The sequence below is a fragment of the Carassius auratus genome, linkage group LG28B (genome assembly GCF_003368295.1).
Source record: "Carassius auratus strain Wakin linkage group LG28B, ASM336829v1, whole genome shotgun sequence".
NCBI lineage: Eukaryota > Metazoa > Chordata > Actinopteri > Cypriniformes > Cyprinidae > Carassius > Carassius auratus.
This window is the reverse complement of record NC_039293.1, coordinates 8662509-8682761: the sequence shown is the minus strand read 5'-3', so window position 1 is coordinate 8682761 and position 20253 is coordinate 8662509. Positions and strand designations below refer to the sequence as shown.

Below are 20253 nucleotides of genomic sequence, written 5' to 3'. Positions count from 1 at the left end.
TTGGAGTGCGTGTTTTTAGATTGGTTTAAATATGTTTGCTGTTTTAGACTGTGTTAGAAAATAATATTTAAAGCTATCCAAACATATGCTTTAGTGTTTAAGTAAACCTGCCTTAATTCAAAATGGTCTTGACTGCAAGTGACTGGAAATCTCTGCCAAGTAACCTAAATAGTGCAAAGGCTAATTTTGCAGACTGGTCTTGGAAACATCCCCTTTTTCGGTATATAAATAAATAATTTAAAAGGTCCCACCAGTTTGTAGCTTCCAATGATATATTTTAAGACTAATTTGTGTTTACAACAGAGCGTGATGTGTATTAATCTGCTTCTGAATCAGCAATCTTCTTGCTCAACCTAAGTTTAGTCTCTTTTCTGAGGGCAAAGGGGGATAGGGGCTAAAAAATAGAGGAGGGATTTAGTTTCAAATCTGGGTAGACTTTCAACTGCTTGGACTGTCAAACTAAAGCCTTTGATTCACTCGGTGGTACAAGTAAATTTTGATCTCCAAAGTTTTTAATCTGGTGTTTTGTCTGCTTTTTAAATCATGAGATATGGGGGAAGAGCAGCCGCCTGGTAACAGTCACATATTTGTACAAAAATATTTACAAAAAAGGTACAAATATAAAACAAAGAAACAATGCTTATCAGTTACACAAAGCATCATAAGAGTCAGCCTCGTGACTTAAGTCCATATCTTCAATTACCTACTAACATGTAGGGCTTAAAGTTCACAGTTAGTGCAGCTCCTAAGAGCTACACACAGATTCTACACATCATAATTTCACCTACATTTTTTCAGTCAGCCATATGCCCTTTGTACAATTTTAAAATGTTACATTTTTAGCCATTTTAAAATGCAACAAAATCTTTGGTTGAAAATTTGGCATGTAAATTCTTTCAGATGATAAAAGGCACTTAGGATGATGTCATTTTGACAGAAATGCCCTTACAGGATTGCACCAGGAATCAACTAAATGCCACCATCTCTATACAAAGAACCTGGTGGCTGATCTCACTGTCCACGGTGGTACCTTGTAAGGCCGTATTGTCCATGCTTTAGCATGCAAGTCACAAACCTTTTGCATTTATCAGAAATATGAGGGTTTCAAGCTGTTCTTGTTGTTGTTTGCAGTACATTGATCCTGCATGAGGGGTGCCTCGTAGTCCAAGCCACCGTTCTGTGTTGTTGACGGACAGGAGATAATCTCTTGCTTTTGGGGTAGTTCCCCATTTTCCAGACCCTCCAGCTCCACCTGTGACGGATCACATTCTAACTCCAGGTGCATCTTTGATTTCTTTTTGTGCATGTAGCAAGCTACCCCAACAGCCACGGCTACCAGGACTAGCAGGAGAAGGATGGCGACTGCAGGGATGAGCACTGTGGTGAGCTTCTGTTCATCCTCCAGTCGTGCTCCAGTGAGAGTTAGCTGCTGACTGATTGTCTGGGTTTCTATACATACTCTGTCCACATCCCCGGGTTCACCCCACGGACTGGCACATACAGAATACGTAGAGTTTTGCTGAAGTCCACGGATTGTGTATTCTGGGTAACTGGCCGGGATGTTGAGGTGCTTGGCACGTTTATCCAGACCAGAAAGGTTCTTGTAAGTTAACTTAACGCCACGTATTTGGGGGCGCATATCTATGTACTGGTGAAGGTCTAAGAGTATTGAGGAGCTAGTTACCAATATTGCTGTTATTTCAGGTTCTGGTACAGTAGGGTCCTCTGTATGGGGTAGTGGGACTTCCTCTTTTTCACAGTATCTCCCCGATGTTCCAGGTAGACAAAAGCACTCCATACGTCTTTTGTTGTCCATCCAACATGTTCCTCCATTTAGGCAGATATTGGGTGGGCAAACGGTTGATCTTAGGTCAGGGTCGATAGTAGAACTTGGGGTGGGAGGTGGAGGATCATTACCGGGTTCTGTAGAGGGGTTATCACTAGGTTTGGCATGAGTGGTACTTGGTAAATTGGTGACCAGGCCAGGAAGCACTGGAGTGGTCTTTACAGTCCGAGTCGTAACTGTTGTGGTAACTGGACATCCGAATTCTCGGTGCGATAGCCTCTCCAGCACCTTCCCGGAATTTAAAGGAGGAAAGTGGCAGCGTGTCTCTTCCGTTCTACTCAACTGAATTTGCTTGATTCGCAGCCAACTAGGAAACCAAGCCAGATTGCAAAGGCAGTTGAAGGGGTTTTCTGCAACGCTCATTTTTTTTAAGTGAGGAAAGAGCAGGGTTAAGGTCTCCGGCAACCCTTGCAAGCTTAGATTGCTGATATCCAGCTCCTGAAGCTCTGAGAGTTTCTCAAAGTCCTCCCATTTCACAGGTCCCATGGGATTCCCAGCCAAACTCAGAGAAGTCAAGCCTCTTGCCTCCTGGAGTACCCCTGGAAAAGTTGTTAACTGGTTGTTGGAGATGTCGAGCTCATGGAGGTTCTTGAAGCTTCCCAAGAGTTCCTCATCCAGACTGCTAAGCCCCAGCCCACCCAATTTTAATGACTCCAACTTAGGTGTCTGGAGGTCATTTGGCCCTGGTGATGGGATGCTGTTGAACCGCAAGTCTAGCAGAAGCAGAGAGGGCAATTTCAGGGCAGGCATTATTGTCAGTTTGTTTCCTTGCAGCTTGAGCTCCAGCAGCTGCTGTAGGCCATCAAAAGCAGCAGGATGGATGCTCTCTATGAGGTTGCTGTATAGATATAACCTCTCCAGATACTCCAGTCCAGCAAAGCTGTCCTTGGATATGTGGACAATCTGGTTAGCCGACAGGTCCAGGTTCTGGAGAGAGGACAGGGGTTGAAACACACGATCTGGCAGTTCGGTCAATTTGTTCTGGCTTAAATCCAGCATCTCTAGGCTGTCCAGCTCAACAAAGTCCTCTTGGGAAAGGGACTCAATGCCGTTCTTGAACACATAGAGATTCCTGGTTGTTGTGGGTATTTCGCTGGGCATTTTCTTTTCTTTGCGGGTAAAGCAGAATATGGAGTCTTGGACTTTGCAGTTACAGTCCTTCGGACAGGAGTTGGCCAATGCCGGGGACCACAAGTGTTGATAGAGGAGTAGGGGCAGCAGTAGAGGTAGGCAGAGCTTCATGTTGCTGCCTACATTCACCCCTTCAAGCCTGCAATGCAACAAGAAAATAAAGTAAACATTTGCACACTTTACTTCACATTGTATCATTATACACCTGTTTTAGAACTTTGACTGTGAGTTTAAAAATGGCATTAATCAACGATCAAACCTGTCAAATCTGGTAAAGTTACTATTTGGTTTCTAAAATTCTCTTAACAAATTCAAGTCATACTGCAGTACATGCCATGGTGTTTGATTCTCTGCTTTTGCCGAGTCTGTGAGGTCAGCCTTTTTATGTGGTCAAGTAAAAGGCTTGCTTTACACAAAGTGCTTTTAAAGGGTGATCAAAGGCAAGGTCTTTTGACACGGTTGTATTCAAACAATAGATTGTGGTAGTGACGTACGAGTCTGCTGGAACCTCATACTGGACTTAAAGGTGATGTTGACTTAATTAGTCTTTATCAAAAAAAATAATCTGTGACGCTTAAATGAACATGTAAAACAATTGATTCGAGTTGGGGTACTTGGACTTGGGGACTGCAATTATGAATGATCTTGGACTCAAAATGCTACAGTTGATTGTAGTTCTTAGTGTTTAATTTTTAATTTATTTTCAACAAAATTGAATGATATTTGAATTGGCGCATCTCTAATCGCAGCTGTTTGCTGGACATTTAGTTACATCGTAGTTTTCAGCACACATACTGAATCACTGTTGCACATTGTTACCTTGTGTTTTTGTGTTTTTTTGGGAGTGATTTTTACACTTTGTAACTTTCTGCAAACATTTAGTCATTTCATATTCATCAGCTTTAAATTGAGATCTAGGGATGCACTGGTTTGTGCCAGTAACAGTCAAGTGTGTCTCAAATTTTACAAAGGTTTGACCATGAACGCCAGACACAGAGCACATCAGATGAGCTCAGACACCTTTAGGGAGGAACGTGAGAGTCGGGGAGGAGAGCAAGAATAAGACAGATAAAGAGCTATGAAGCCAGGAGACTGAAGTAAGCTGGGGAAATGGTTTATCATCTGCTGTGAGATCAGTCGCTGCCATATCTGGCCTTGAAAGGAGGGTTGGAGATGTTTCATTCTCCCTCACGATTTTCCTTCTTCTGTTTCTCTCTGGGACAGTGTGGGGGGTTTTTATATTAGAAGTTCATGCTGAGGTGAAATTCCCTCACTCGGTTTTATTGGATAGTACAGAGAGATAGTAGGATCGTTTTGTTCCCTCCTGCTGCATTATTGAAGCATCCCTCTTGTTGCCCTGTTGCTGATCCCTGTGTTGTACTGCAGTTATTTACAATAGGAAATATTTTAGAATCAAGTTCGCTTTTTTAGGCATATTGTAGTATGTGTTGGCTAACAGAAAGTTGCTAGTCTTCTTGTGAGGTCAGTGCAAGTTTCTAGATCTTTTTAATAATATCTGGATATTTTTTTGTTTATTATATTTTAAGGTACATTCGCGCTGACAGCGACAGGAAATCATGCATTTTTAATGAGAATGGGTTCTTAAATGTGACAGGAACAACAGTGACCAGTAGTGTTATCTTGCATTTATCAATTAATTTTAATAATTTAATTTTGAATTATCTTTTATTTTTAAGTTTTCTTTTTTAGTAATTTTATGTGTTTTAGTTTTTAGTAATTTTATGTGCTTTTGACATTTTTTTATTTTTTTTATATTTACAATATTATTATAATATAATAATATTTCACCTTTATTTCCTAACATTTAAATAAACAACACACAGACACACACACATAAATATATACATACATCAGCTAGGTGCCAAGGCAACTTAACGCACTAAAATAACCTAAACTTTAAATTAAATTAAAATACAAAAATTAATGAAAAAAATATACGGACATATTAAAAAACAAACAAACAAAACCATTAATAAAAAATAAATAAATAAATAAAATAAAAAAAATCACACAGCGCAATTACTCAATAGATATATACTTTTTTTTTTTTTTTTTACAGCGATACCATGGTACTATCTTTTTGTACATGTGATACAAAGACAAGTCAACATGACTCACTTCCCCAAACCTCATGATAGCAGTTTGTTTGTGTTGAGGAAACTGTAATCCTTACATCACCATCATCAGCAGCACATGGTTTCTTAAGTTCAGCCTGGGACAGTCCTCCCAAGAGAGAGATGATTTGCTTCTCTTCTCATTTTTTTCCCCTCTCTGTCTAAAAAGCAGTGGATCAGGTTCAGACATTCATGCTGCTGTGTCCCATTGACTTGCTGGCTGTCTTTTGACACTGGCTTTAGCTGATGCTCAGTGCAAATAAAGCAGGAAAAAAAAAGAAGCTCGGGACCGCAGCCAAGCACACGCATACTTTTCTGAAACTAATCCCCGGCTTATTACAATATGTGTGCACTGTTTTAGTCCGTATGCATTTTTCCTATTTAATGAAACTTTTTCTAGGCACAAAAGTGGAAAAATGTGTCTGAAATATCAGTATTTGGAAAGAAGAACACGTAAGGTTCAGTAGGGCATGACGTTCACCGATATTGATTCTCTGACGTGTTTTGGCACCGTATACCTGTTGTTGTGGCAATGATTTCTAGCTGTGATCTATCTTGTTGGAATAGACAAGATTTTACAACAGGGGTGAGTGAAAGAGTAACACATGCACCCTAAGGGTTTCCTTCACCCACGGCTCTCCGTCCAGCGATGCGTGGTGCTTCACAGTCCGTGAGAGCTGATTAGTTGTTTTACTGGAGGCAGTGATGGGAAAAAAACACGCAGACCTTCCAGATAACCCCGATAACAGGTGGAGCGCAGTGCTTTATGGGCAGTTAATCATGAGGGGGTCGGAGGTCACCCCTGTCCCATGGTGTTTGGCTCTCAGAGTACCGTGGGAATGTCCTCAATTGAATTTGTAAGATATCAGAGGTAGACCAAATAAATGAAGAAAGCAGAAATGTTTTTAGAAGTGCTACAGCTCATATTAAGGGTTAATGATATCCATATGTAATTTGTAATTTATTTTAAATATTATTGATTGTTTTAATATTATTATTATTATTATTATTCATAATAATAATAATGCTATGTATATATTCAAATATAATTATTATAAAATTGCATAACTATTATTAGTAGTAGTATTATACAATTATTTATTATTATTGATATTATTTTAAATATTATTATTTGCATTTTATAATAACAATATTATTTATTCTAATAAATATATAAGTTATATAATATTGTACAATATTATATTATTAATTTATAATATTATTTTAAAATTTTCTGTTTTATTTTAACAATAATATTTTCTTATAATATTTATTATAATCTAATTAATAAAATTTATTATTATTATTAATGTTGATGTTCTTGTTTTATATGAAAACATATATATATATATATATAAACTGGTTATTTTTTGACTTGTTATGACTAGTATTCAAGAACCAAGATAATGTTAAGAATCTGAACTAAGATATTGCCACTGAAGAAGAAGAATGAGGCACTACTAAAAGACGACAGGCTGAGTGTGTAAGTGATGAACAAGAGGCGTAAACCAGGGGAAGACGCACAGATAAGGAAGCTGAACATCAGGGTGGTGTTTTCAAACATGAAGGGAAAGTCGATACAAGCAAGAAAAACAGGGACTAAGGGATGAAAGGCTTTCTGTGATGGATTTGCAGTCAGAGGGCAAAGTCTACTTCCGTCCGTCCCTCAGGAGCACAAGGCCTTCAGAAGGAAGCGTAGTGTTTCACAGCATCATGTGAAGAGAGACCTGCCGGGTCTGATAGAGGTGTCCCAGTCCTCCCTTCCTGAACTATAGAGGAAGATCGCTTTCACTCCTTCTTGCAGGTTCCACATAATTTCCAGTTGTGCGATCATGATGAACTTCAACAATTCGTTCGGTGTAGATGCTGGTACTCAATCTCTAAAGGACAGACTTGTGAAGCAGCAGTGGCTCATCTGCAGAAAGACGAGGCTCGACGCAGGCCAGGCGTGAAGATAAAGCTGTTGCTGATGTTTATCCTGGTGCGCATCGATCCAGAGCATCAGAAGAAGTGATAGTCAGCCAGCAGACGCATGAGATACTCCAGCGGCTGCGTCTTATCAGACGGCTCTCAGACCTGCTCGGAGTGACTCTCCTGCTGTGTGGCTTCAAGGGACATCACAGCCAACTATCAGCTCTACATCACGCTTTGGATCTGCATCTTCTTCCTCTACTCAGCCAGTCCACTTTCTTTAACCAAACTTTTACAAATGGTCTGCAATGGGGCATTTTCCCATTTTTTACATGTAAAATTTGCACATCTCTTTCCTTCTTTTCATCATCAACCGTGTCGTTCGAGCGGCTGGTGCTTTGCATATCCCCGCATGGGCCTGTTTCATTCAAAGAAATGCATTTGCCATTGAAAATCTGCTGATAAAAGTTGATGATAAGGACGTTATTGCCCAAGGCTGGAACCAGAAATCAACCCATGACATTTATTTTGGTCTGTGACAGCATCTCGTGTCGTTTTGCGTCACAGTTGATTATTGTGCAAGGTATTGTATAGTATTTTACAGTCATTGAGCTCTTGCTAGAGTAACATACTTAAGGCTTGATTCTTTAATCCCCAGCGCCCACATCCCTTTCTCTGTGAGATCAAACAGAAAGACTCCCTGTTAGCTGGACCCTGTTACCCACAATGCACCACTACACCCCTCATCCTGACAGCATGCACTCATAAAACAATGATTCATGGACGCAGGAGGGAAATGATCATCTTCACACAGAAACAGCTACTATTTACGAGAAGAGTTTCAGTGTTATGTAATGTGACTATACCTGCCAAACCTGATGTTGGCTTTTTCCCTTTTTTTGTGGAACGTATAGTGATTCAGTCGAGAAGAGAGTATCGTGTTTTAAACAGGACAAAGAAGTTCACTGGGTTAAACACTCACTCTGATATATTCATGCGACCACAACAAAACAACACACATGAAAGCTGAAGGTATGGCTGAAGGCTGGGCTGACTGATGAATAGGACGTCCATACAAACGCCTGCGCTCTTCTGCTCTCTTGTCCATGTTTTAGTGAACCGTGGCTATCATTAGTAGAAGAATGCTTTCTTTTGGTTCGGGATTTACAGCCGAGCCCTGGATAAGAGCTTCTCACTGCTATTACTGTCTGCTGTAAACATAAAAGACAGTCCTGTCTGAATAAAACGCTGCTCTTTTTCTGCATTGTGAGGGGAGTTAAAGGAGTACACAAAAATGTGTTTTGTTCCAAACACATATGACTGACTCTCTTCTGTGGAAGGAGATGTTTTCTTAAGTGTTTTTACCATTTTCTGACAATTATACAGTGACCGTAAAACTAGTCCATATGACTCATTCGCTGTATTAATTTTATGATATGCCCTTAGAAGACTTTAAATAATATAGTCACTCTTGGCGTGGCAGAACGAAGTCCTTATGTGATTTAAAATCACATATTTTACAGTATTTTTAATTGATAACTGTGAATATACTTACACTTAAAAAAAAAGTATTTTAAATCAATATGTTAAATGGTTTTCATTTATTAACATATTATTTAGACATATATATTAAAATACAGAATGATCGAATAATATACTATTTAATAATTTAAACTTGACCAAATTGGCACATTTAATACATATATTATTAAAGTTTCAATATATGTTTAAGTTATTTAAATAATACTTTGCCACATATTTAAATTAAAACCTTATAATAAATAAAGTTTTAAAATATTCTATATAATAAATTCTATAAAATTATAATATTCCTGTGTAATAAATACATTTAAATTTGTATTGAACAAAATTTTAATTTATTCTAATCACACTCACATAATGATCTATTAACAAATATAATATTAAATAATTTTAACAATTACAATTATTTTTAGTAATATATAAGCCAAATTGACATTTAATAATTATGTACTTATATATTTTTATTTAACATTTTATTATTTGCATTTTGAAAATATATTTTTCATTTATTAAAAAATATATTTAGTCAAATATATTCAAATAGTAAATATATATAATTTCAAAGAAATAATTTTTATAGTTTTATAATAATAAACTACTGTATATATTTTTAGATTTAATAACTACATTTGTTTGAGTGAACTATTCCTCTTAAACCCAGGCTAGCTCTAATTGCTTGGACAGGGACCATTAGACAAGACATAAAAGATTCATGCTACATTTTCAGTTTGAGTTTGAGATTGTTGCATAAATCCTCAACGGTTAGATCAGCCTCAGTCACAGTGATTGCAATGAAACGATCCCCTAGATCTTTCATGGTGGTGCTGATAACCATCTCTGCCCACAACCTCAGCCTGACACATTCATTTACAAAACAAAGAATCGACAGTGTTCGCCGTTCAATTAGCTGCTCATCTGTGTGCTGCTGGAGGCATGTCTGGACCCTCTGTTTAGGCTGTAATCGGATCTCATCAGGCCCTTTTGTTTCGAGAGAGATGTTTCACTGCGGGTGAGAGATGAGGTGCTTTCATCCTACGGCCGCCCTCGGGCTGAGCTGAAACCCAACGCTCCAGACGTGTGCCTGCGCAGACGCCCCGGCCCGTGCCAGACTGCAGCCGGAGAGCTGCGTGCTTCTCCTGGGACCATGCATGTGGGCGGCCGGAAAGAAAGGGACGGACAGACTTCAGATGTCTGCCCTAGACTTTAGAGCGAGCAATCCAAAACTAAATGGATTTCCAGGAAGACGCTCTGAGGCATAAGCAGTGCGTCTGCTGCTGAGGCTAGATGTCAGGCTCCTAGCAGGCATGCACACTTGTTATTTCACGTTTGTGTAGGTCTTGATGCATGCCTGGCCCTGATGTCCTCCATCAGCACTGAATAATCAATGATGTCAAAGCACTGCTGTCAGCGCACCTCCATGTCACGGAGATACTTCAGTGAGATTAGCACGCTAAGAATCTGCTGTGCATGCAATGTATTGAACACCATTTCTGCCTCATTAGAAAAAAGTCATGCTTTGGTCAATCATAATTATTAAACAGTCATAATTAGAGCATAAAAAGTAAAAAAGTCATACTATGATTTAAAAAAAAATTAATTATGAGATAAAAAGTCATAATTATGACAAATTGAGATTGTGAGATAAAAAAATAATAATTGAGATATTGAAACTGACAAACTCAGTTATGAGATAAAAAGTCAAAATTATGAGATACAAGTTAAAATTGAGCTAAAAATGAATAATTATGAGAGAATGATTAAATTACAACAAACTCAATTATGAGATAAAAAGTTATTATGAGATAAAAAAACATTGTGACAAAAAAATTAATTATGAGATAAAAAGGCATAATTATGAGTTTAAATTACGAAAAACTAAATTATGATATAGTCATTATGAGATAAAAATACATTATTGTGACAAAATAGAATTATTATGAAATTAAAAGGAATAATTATGAGTTTAAATCACAAAAAAACTCATTTATGAGATAAAAAGTTATTATGAGATATAAAAAAACATTGTGACAAAAAAATAATTATGAGATAATAAGGGCATAATTATGAGTTTAAATCACAACAAACTCAATTATGAGATAAAAAGTCATAATTATGACAACTTAAAATTAAGATTATATTGAAAAAAAGACAACATTGAAATTGTGAGATAAAATCATAATTGTGAGTTTAAAAGTCTACATCGACAAAATTATGATAAAAAGTGATTGAGATAAAAGGTCTAAATTACGACCAGGTTAAATATGAGATTAAAAGTCTAAACCACAACAAACATAATTATGAGATAAGAAGTCTTAATTACGAGTGTCTCATAGCATCTTATCATTTTATCTTTTATCTCATATTTATACATTAGTGTCTCATATTTTAATGTCATAATTATGATTTACCAACATGTTTTCTTTTGTGGCTAAAATTGTGTTTTCGTAGTTATGAGACCCACAAATCATCATTCTAGATATTGTTCTTGATCTAGATTGTTACAATCCATTTGGGAATGTGTCTACACTGCCATTAATCTCATGAACTAAATAACTTGCATGGTCTGCAATCAGATTGGCGTTCATCTGAGTGGGCTTCAGGTTTGTTCCACTGGTCTGCAAAGGTCAAAAGTCACTCAATGACAGGTCACTCAAACACAGGACCTTTCAGGTTCACTCAGGTTACACAAGAACACTGCTGGTCTGTGACCGCCTTTGAAGTGCACATATCTAGTTTGCCAGCAATGTTATTTTTCTGCGGCGCAGTGTTAAACATGCAGTCTTGAGGTCTGAAGTGTTAATGTGTGGACCGGAGAGATGCTGTTCTCTCTAACGTCCACAGACTTTAATACAGAGAGATAACAGCCAACTAGAAGGTTAACAGAGGATCGACTTACGTAACCCGATGTGTGTTAAATTCATCCATACCTCTGTCACTTCCTCGCAACTCCAAACATTAGTTCGAAGTGACTCTACCTGTTCTGCCATCCAAACAAGCCATCGCACGCGCTTCCTATTTATCCATTGTTTTTTTGATAGCGATCAACTAAGCAAATTGCGGCTCCTGTACTCGCAGCTTCAGTGGGTTGCAAAAAACACACAAATCAAGCAGAACCTTCACCTCTTCTTCGCCAGTAACGTCGCTTGTGACGGACAACGTAGAAAGTCGCCTTCAGGTGAACGCTTGGCATTCTTCGCCGTGGATGTCATGTGTGCCTGTTTACACATGCAAACACACGTATTGTTGGTGCGGGAGGTAAGAATGCGTTGAATCTGAAGATGCACAGGCGTCTGAACCTCGTCGTACTGACAGCTCCTCTATCAGATGATCATTAGCCCACCATCTGTGTTATCTGACAGGCGCACATATCTCAGATCGATGAAGGCCGCACTCAAATCTTGTCTTCAGAAGCACGTAGGCTAGGCACATGAGCACTGACTGCTCTTTTGAAAGCCAGCAGCTCATGTAATCGTGTAATTGTCTAGGAATGTCTTTATGTGTTACTGTTGACAGCATCGGTAGGGCTGCATTGTTCCTCATTCCAGCCTACTGTGATATTTGCCCACTGATAACCTGCTTGTGTGACTTGCCTCTTTTTTCCGTTGGTGATTTTTTTGCGTCTGGCTGCCCTGGGGCCGTTTTCCAGAACTCACACAAACACACATGAACGTCTTATACTACTTCTAGAGGAAAAGATAAACATGCCGTGCGGATCCTCACGGGTTACAATAGACGGCATTGTTTGACGCGAGACCCCACAGAGCGCAGAGACAGATGACAGATGAGAGATAGATGTGCCACCAGCTACGGACTGTGGTTACCATCCATGCGAGGACATCGGGACTATCAGCGTGTTGCAGCCTGTAACACTTTCTAGTGCTCCGGGATCCTAAAGAACTCTCACAGAAGCACAACAAATGCCTTTCTATAACAGATTTTCATCTTCCAGTACAAATAGCTTAACATTCGTAAAAAAAGATGCATTTATTTGATGTGCAAAATGACTGAAATCAAGTGAGTTTAAATCAGCTAATGTCATCAGAACAACTTAATTCAAAGTGAAAAAATCTCATTCGCAGTGATTAATTTAATTCATTCAAGACAGCTCAACAACTTCCATCATGTTGTATAAATAATGTCAAAATGACATATTAATTACCTTTTTAGCATGTTACAGTAATGAAAATGACTCTTTTGTCGCTTAATTTGTTAATTAATCCACAAATATACTAAGTATAAATATATGGATAAAAATACTAAATATATAATATGTATAAATATACTAAATATATAATTTTTAGATCTAAAATTTATATATTTAGTATATTTATACATACATTAACAAATTAAGCCACAAATTCTGAGTCATTTTCATTACTGTAACATGAATAAATAAACATATAAATATATGTGTTTATATATATATATATATATATATATATATATATATATATATATATATATATATATATATATATATATATATATATATATATATATATATATATAAAATGACATTTAAAATTTTAGATAATATTACATATTATACATATTATAAATACACTTATCTATTATTTCTTATATGAAAAATATTTAATTAAAAATATTATAAAATGTAAATGTTTATTTATATACATTGGCCTTATGTATGTATTATTTCATTTTCAAAATAAAATACAAATGTATTTAATGTTTTCAATTTGATATTTTTGCATATTTAAAGCAGAACACTTTTTAAAATTCAGAAAACAACTTTATATCTTATAACATTTCAATCTCAAGTGAATGATTTAAGAATATTTGGTAACACTTTAGAATAAGGTTCCATTAGTTAATGTTAGTTAATGTATTCATTAACATGAACAAACAATGAATAATACATTTATTACTTATTTATTAATCTTCGTTAATGTTAGTTAATAAAAATACAGTTATTTATTGTTAGTTCATGGTAATTCACAGTGCATTAACTAATGTTAACAAGCACAACTTTTGATTTAAATAATGCATTAGTAAATGTTGAAATTAACATGAACTAAGACTTATAAATGCTGTAGAAGGATTGTTCTCGCTTAGTTCATGTTAACGAAAGTAGTTAACTAACATTAACTAATGAACCTTATTCTAAAGTGTTACCGAATATTTTGTATTTTGGCTTGTTTTTCTGTAAGTATGAAAATATTTTTTTTGCAGTGTGCAGTAAAGCATAAAGGTGCAAAGGGAAAAGGGGTTTCTTTCTTCCCAATATCCTCAGACTGCTAACCAAGTGCTCCATAAACATTCTGCCCTGCTTTAAACATTCAGTTTGATCAATCCCACGAGCCCCTTCATCCATCAGCACAACACGATCTGCTTCAGTGTGTAAGGGTTCATGTGTCCGTCACACTCTTCTGTGACAGTGTAAACACTGGAGAGTATAGTACATGCAGGGTGTGTGTTCACGTGCACAGCTCTGTTGTGTGTTTTAAGGTTAGGTCACTGTGCTGTAAGTCTGGTCTGATTCAACACCTTCGCTGTACTCTTCTGCAAACGGTGGTAATGCATCGAGACAAACTCTTAATGTTGCTCAAGCAACTTATCCAAACACGAACACACCACGGCGTGTACACAGGGGCTTAGTGTAAAACAAATACGAGCAGGATGTCACTGTGTGCCCGAGTATCGAGTAACGCCGCTTCAGCTTTTACGCTAAACCAAAGATGTCCTGTTGACACAGATGCTTCTTCCAGAAAGGAAAGAATTTCAGACGACTTGAGACCGAATTCCTTTTAGTTACAGGAATGTTTGAGTGTTTGTACATGAACTCACAACACATAATCGCTTCGTCCCTCTCTTTGTTTTTGCCGTCTCTCTTCACTTACAGGGCTGGTTTAGTTTAATTCTATTGATTTATTTATTTTAATATTAGTTTGAAATCGAATACATTCTATAACTTTAGTTTTTTTAATTGTTGTATACAAATTAATTATTATTTAGTATACCTATAGAAACATTTTAAATACTGTCAACAATAAAGTTTTTAATTTATTTAATATTTGCATAAAATACATGTTTTAGTTTAAAATTGTTTTATAAAAATATTATATATTTATTATATACAAACTTTATATACTGTCAACAATAAACTTTATATTTATTTATTTATCATATTTCACATTTGCTTAGAATACAGCCTGTGCTTAAAATAGAATCCAACAAACTTTATATACTTTCAAAAAAATTATATATTTATATATTTATTTATTATGTTTCATATTGGCTTAAAATAGAATAAAATAATATATATTTAATTTTTGTGTTTTTATTTGATTTATTTAAATATATTTAGTTTATATGTATGTGTGTGTGTGTTTGTGTGTATTTATAAACACACTATAGCTGGAAATAAATGCTATATGATGCAACACTTTATAGTTGAGCCTTGACTTGTGTCCAGGTCAAGAGGGAATGGAGGGCACATATTAGTGAGTGACCCCCAGGCTGTTGGGACAGGCCGTGACAGGGTGAGGGGAGTTGTGTTTTATTAGCCCTTGTTCCACCTCAGGCAGTACAATACAGGAACCCCCATCATCTAAACGGGCTCAAGGCTGGAGCAGGCTGTGAATCCCTTCTATGCTTGACTAGACACTCACTCATCTTTATACAAACACAACCACAGCTGCAGGCAGAGAGGGCCGATTACAGCCAGCTTTCACTGTTAACAGCTCCAGAATTCACTAGTCAGTCTTGGTTCTGGAAGTCTAGACTGAATCCCACTTTGTGTGCAATATGTTTCCAATAGTAGATGAGTAAGTTGAGTTTCAGTGCATCACAGTGCAATCACAGCATGTTGAAGACCGTGTGCTAATAGATCACACATGCAAGCTTTTCAGCTTATATTACCCACGACCGCTCTCTGTAAATATTTTCATTGATTAATTTTTTTCCTTTTCACAATTACATTTGGCAGACACTTTGATCCGAAGTGACTCGAAGTGAATTGAAGCCACGCTTATGGTCTAAGCACACATTTTTGAGTTACAAAACATTTAGTAATATTCAGTTGTAGAAAGTTTCCAAGGAATGCAATTTAGTAGAAATTTTCAATGTACAGGAATTAACTGAAAATTTGTAAGTTAACAATGAATAATAATGAAATTAGATGTTAACACTTACTGCATATACAGCACGTTTGTTGTATCAGAATACAATTTTATGGCATTGTAGTTTGTCCCAGTATTTACAAGGTTTTCCCAGCTTTTGCAGAACTTTGGCTAACATTCTGGAAAGATTCTTTCAACATTCTGAACAAACGCTATGTAACATCAATAGAGTGTTAATTGAACGTTTCACCAACATTCTAATAACCAAAAGAAAACGTAAAAAAAAAATGTTTTCATAACTTAATGGTTCTCTCAACGTTATGAACAAACGTTCTTTAATAGAACGTTCATTAAACGTTATCTTGTCTTTAATAACATTCTCAAACATTAGCACAAAACGTATATACATTGTTCATGGAACTTTGTAAAATACAAAAACGTTTAGATTGATGTTCGCCTAACGTTTTTAAATGGTATTGACTGCTTGTTTCAAAAGTAACCATAATGTTTGCAAAAAAGATCAAATGGAGCATTCCCTTAATATTTTCTTTAACTTTTGCATAACTACGAAAAAATGTCTTTAAAACATTTAAAACAAACTGGATGTCAGACATAACATTGTCGTAAATTAACGGGAACATTAGTAAAACATTTTTGGGGTTACTACATGCTCAGATATCTGTACTTTCATAACCAGCAGCGTATGTACTTTTAGCACCTAGCATAAGTATGCAAATTGAGTGAGTGCGTTGTATTTTTTCACTGAACCCAAAGACCCTGGTTGGCTGGTTCAGGTGTGTTCGATTAGAGTTGGAATTGAAGCTGAGCATCGCGGGTTCAGCTTGCACACACAAACACACATTTACTTACTAGACCCCTTTTCATTAAGCTCTCAATCTGATTTCAGACGGGATTTTATTGAGACGGGATGTTTTGTGTTTTTTTTCCGCTACAGCTCAAGCCAAATGTGTGGTTTTGGAAGCTGCGGTGTCAGATCTTTTATGCATCTCCTCGATTCTGGCTCCTTAGATAGTCTCCAAGCTCCAGAACGTGTCATCTGCATTCAAGACAGGTAGATGTCAGACTCACCGGGGTGTGTGACGGGACGGGGTCTTGTCTCTCCTCTCTCGTTGTGTCCTTCTCTCTCTGCAGGCTCTGTAAGAGTAGGAGAAGGCCAAAGGTTCATTAAGCGTCACGCAGCTGTTTGTCCGACTGTAGGTCGGGGCTGGAATGCTTCAGGAAGTGTCTTTATGGGGGAGGAGAGGGTGGGCGCACGCACTGGCCTGTCTGCACGCTTGTGTCCCGCAGACAGATGACCACCTCCTTCGCATTATTATTACTAGATTTAAACAGACCCCTAACCTTAAAGGATAGTTCAGCCAAGTTTAATTAGCTTTTTCTGGTGATCTATCTCTTTAAATGTTAAGGTTTAGTGTGTGCTTTGGACATTAAACTTTTCTAGATGATCAGACCATTTTTGTCTTGTGGACAATAAAACAGATGAAAAAGTCCACTGTTTATGCACTGGGGGAAAATGGTGTATGGGGTTTTAAAAGAAATGGCAAGTAAAACACTGAATTAAACAAGTAGAAAGACTTATATTGTATTTTCTTGTAAAATTTAATCCAATAATCTTTATTTGAAACAAACAAAACAGTGCACGTGTACTTCATTACAAGTCATGTCAAGTGACTGATAACTTTGGGGTTTTGTTATTAAAAAACAAATAAGCAATGCGAAAGTAATGTAGTGCATTACGTTCCACAAAGTAACGCATTTCATTATTTATAAAGTAACGCAATACTGTAATGCATTGCTTTTAAAGGTAACTTTCCCCAAAACTGGTGCCAAAAGCATGCATCTGTTAAATGCATCAATTTAAATGTGATTTGGATATTTGAGGTAATATAGGGTCGAGTATGTAAACTGTAGCATTCTGCCGGTAAAGGCAACATCAGTGTTGTATTTGCAATGGAAAGAAAGCGAGCTGTCTTTAGTGCAGATTCTAGAGGTGTTGAATGCAGTCGAGTGATGCGTTGCAGGCTGTCCGGCATGTTTATCTTACACACACACACACACACACACGCGCACACACACACACACACACTTAGTGCAGGAATGCAGCCCGACGGCTTCACTCGCAGTCTTTCTCCTGCTGTAAAGTATGTGTATTCATTTTGTTTCCGTCAGCTCTTCATGTTCAGTGGCTTTGGTTTTAATGTTATTGTACATGCTTGCATTCACTTAACTTGACTTTGGATGCAGAATTGTCCCCAGAAGTGAGCTAAATCTAACAAAGACATCCCGTCAAAATATTATTTAAAAAATAAAATAAAATATTTTATATATAATATATATATATATATGTATACATTACACACACCATACTACAGATTGATAACCATATTCATAATATATATATATATATATATATATATATATAGATAGATATATATAGATAGATAGATAGATAGATAGATAGATAGATAATATATATATATATATATAATTTTCATCACAGTCTGTAACATGGTATTAACACAGTATTTTTAAAATCATTCTCTTCCTTCGTTTTATGAAACATACGAGTGTGAAATGTGTGTCTGAAGTCTCATGAATGAATGTTACAGTTCAACAGAGGCTATTTCAGAGCAGTGATACACTGGTATTTTAAGGAGGATTGTTATTTGATGATTATTAATGCACAAACATGTTTTCTTAGTAACGTGTGTCAGGGTGATTCAATGCCTCTAGTATTAAATATGAGTCGCTGACGTGCCTTTGCACTTCTGCAACACCTGAAACTGGATATTTGCACAAAGTGTGTCTGACTCGACACCAAAATACACTCCACGCGTCAGGCGCACTCGCTCTTCATCGCTTTAACTGGGTCATGTGCGGCTGCGTTCTGCTTCTCACTATATGACTTTAGCTGTTTCTGTCAGAGACTCGGAGTTGGTTCTGAGACGCAGAAGTTTTCAGATTTGGACGGTTCTGTGGTGATTCGCTGACAAGATGGCCAAATTACAGATGTAAACAACTTAACCTTGCTAGCTTGTGTTTACAGATGCTAATCCCATTGGAGTCTGTTTAGTATCTGAGTTTTGTGTTTCTCCCAGACAGCAATGAGAGTAAATAGAGAACCTCACGTTTTGTGCGTTTGAGACAAGATCTAAACAATTTCATTATATAATTCAATATTATATAATTCATATAGATAGAGATAGATAGATCTTCAGGTGGACTAGCTGGATGAACTAGCTGGATGCATGTTTGCGCGAACACACAGTTCATCGACACATTCCACGTCTGGACGCCCGCCGCTCAAACAAACAGTGACCCACACACATCTTCTGCAGCACACGGCCCGAGTCTAAACATTTGAACAAGAGCAGAGCATCATAAACTAACACTTATTCTGCACTTATCTGGTAGTTAATGTTCATCGGATGCTTTGTTTGAATTCGCATTAGCCATTGATAGCATCTGTGACCTGGCGTAGATAGTTCAGGGCCGCGGTCGCTGGAGCTGCTGCTGCCGCTGCTCTGCGTCTTCGGTTCAAGGCTCATTTCCTAATTACAGTTCAGTCAGGAGGTAATTACAGTCATTTTCTTTTTTTACTGCCTGGCGAAAATGCGGCAATTTGTGGCGGCTTGCGCGGATGTCACCCCCCCCCCCCCCGAGCTTTCTGAGGAGAAATAGTTTGGTGGACAAACCGGCGTTTTTCTGATTTCTGCCATATTCACTGCGGACCGGTGTTTTTGAGTTTTCGGGGGTTTGAGCTGCAGCTGAGAGGCCTGAAACCGTCGCATGTGTGTGTACTTATAGCGATGGTTTGATGTGGCTCTTCAGAACGCATCGTTGGGCTCCATCCATCAAGGTCTTCTTGGGTTTGGTTTGGCAGCGGTGACGGGTGAGTCGGGCTGCTCGGTCAGCACTGCTTTGGGCTTCTTTGAAGCCGGAGGATTGATTTAAGAGCGCTGAAGCCACCTGGAAGATCCTGAAAGCTCCTGTTTAAAAGCTCCTATCAGACATGCCATGTTGCATGCGTGCAATTAGAGATTAGGTTTGGCCTCACACTGCGTTCCCTTTGCATTCTTTCACAAGTATTGCTTTTTCTGCCCTGTCGACTCCTTCGAGCCGCCTGCTGTTTGAATAACTCTGTCTCTCCGTCCTCTTTATGGCCTTTCACCCCCTCCACTGCCTTCACCTCCTGCCTGACTTTTCACCTCTCAATCCTGCATTGTGACGGACAGAGAACGGCCTGATAATTGGTGTGAAAGGGAACCCAAATAAGTAAGACGCCACAAATCCGATCATGTGGGAAAAAGAAAACTGAAACACACATTCAGATATCGCCAGCCCTACTGATAAAGCCTTGTCATATAATGGGTTTATTATTGCATTGTACTTAGTCTTTTACTGTAGAATAGATTAGATGCACATTTAAAGCAACTATATAGAATCTTGTATTTTATAAATCTTTTAGAATGTTTGAATATAGAATCTTTAATTAGAATCTTTTAACAGTTGATTGTATTTAATTGGATTTAATTGCAGAATCTTTTAATGTACCCTTCTATAATATTTTAATATAGAATATTTT

The 20253-nt window shown here is 37.3% G+C and overlaps 1 protein-coding gene across 1 annotated transcript; it reads right to left on the bottom strand.

The window, feature by feature from the left end:
• Window positions 1-381: 381 nt before the first annotated feature.
• On the bottom strand, window positions 382-16772 carry LOC113067374 (vasorin-like). Its single transcript, XM_026239750.1, has 2 exons — window positions 16737-16772; window positions 382-3116 (listed from the first exon to the last, which is right to left on the bottom strand). The coding sequence occupies exon 2, from the start codon at window positions 3086-3088 to the stop codon at window positions 1088-1090; it is 2001 nt and encodes a 666-aa protein (XP_026095535.1). The 5' UTR covers window positions 3089-3116; window positions 16737-16772; the 3' UTR covers window positions 382-1087.
• Between the last annotated feature and the right edge of the window lie 3481 nt (window positions 16773-20253).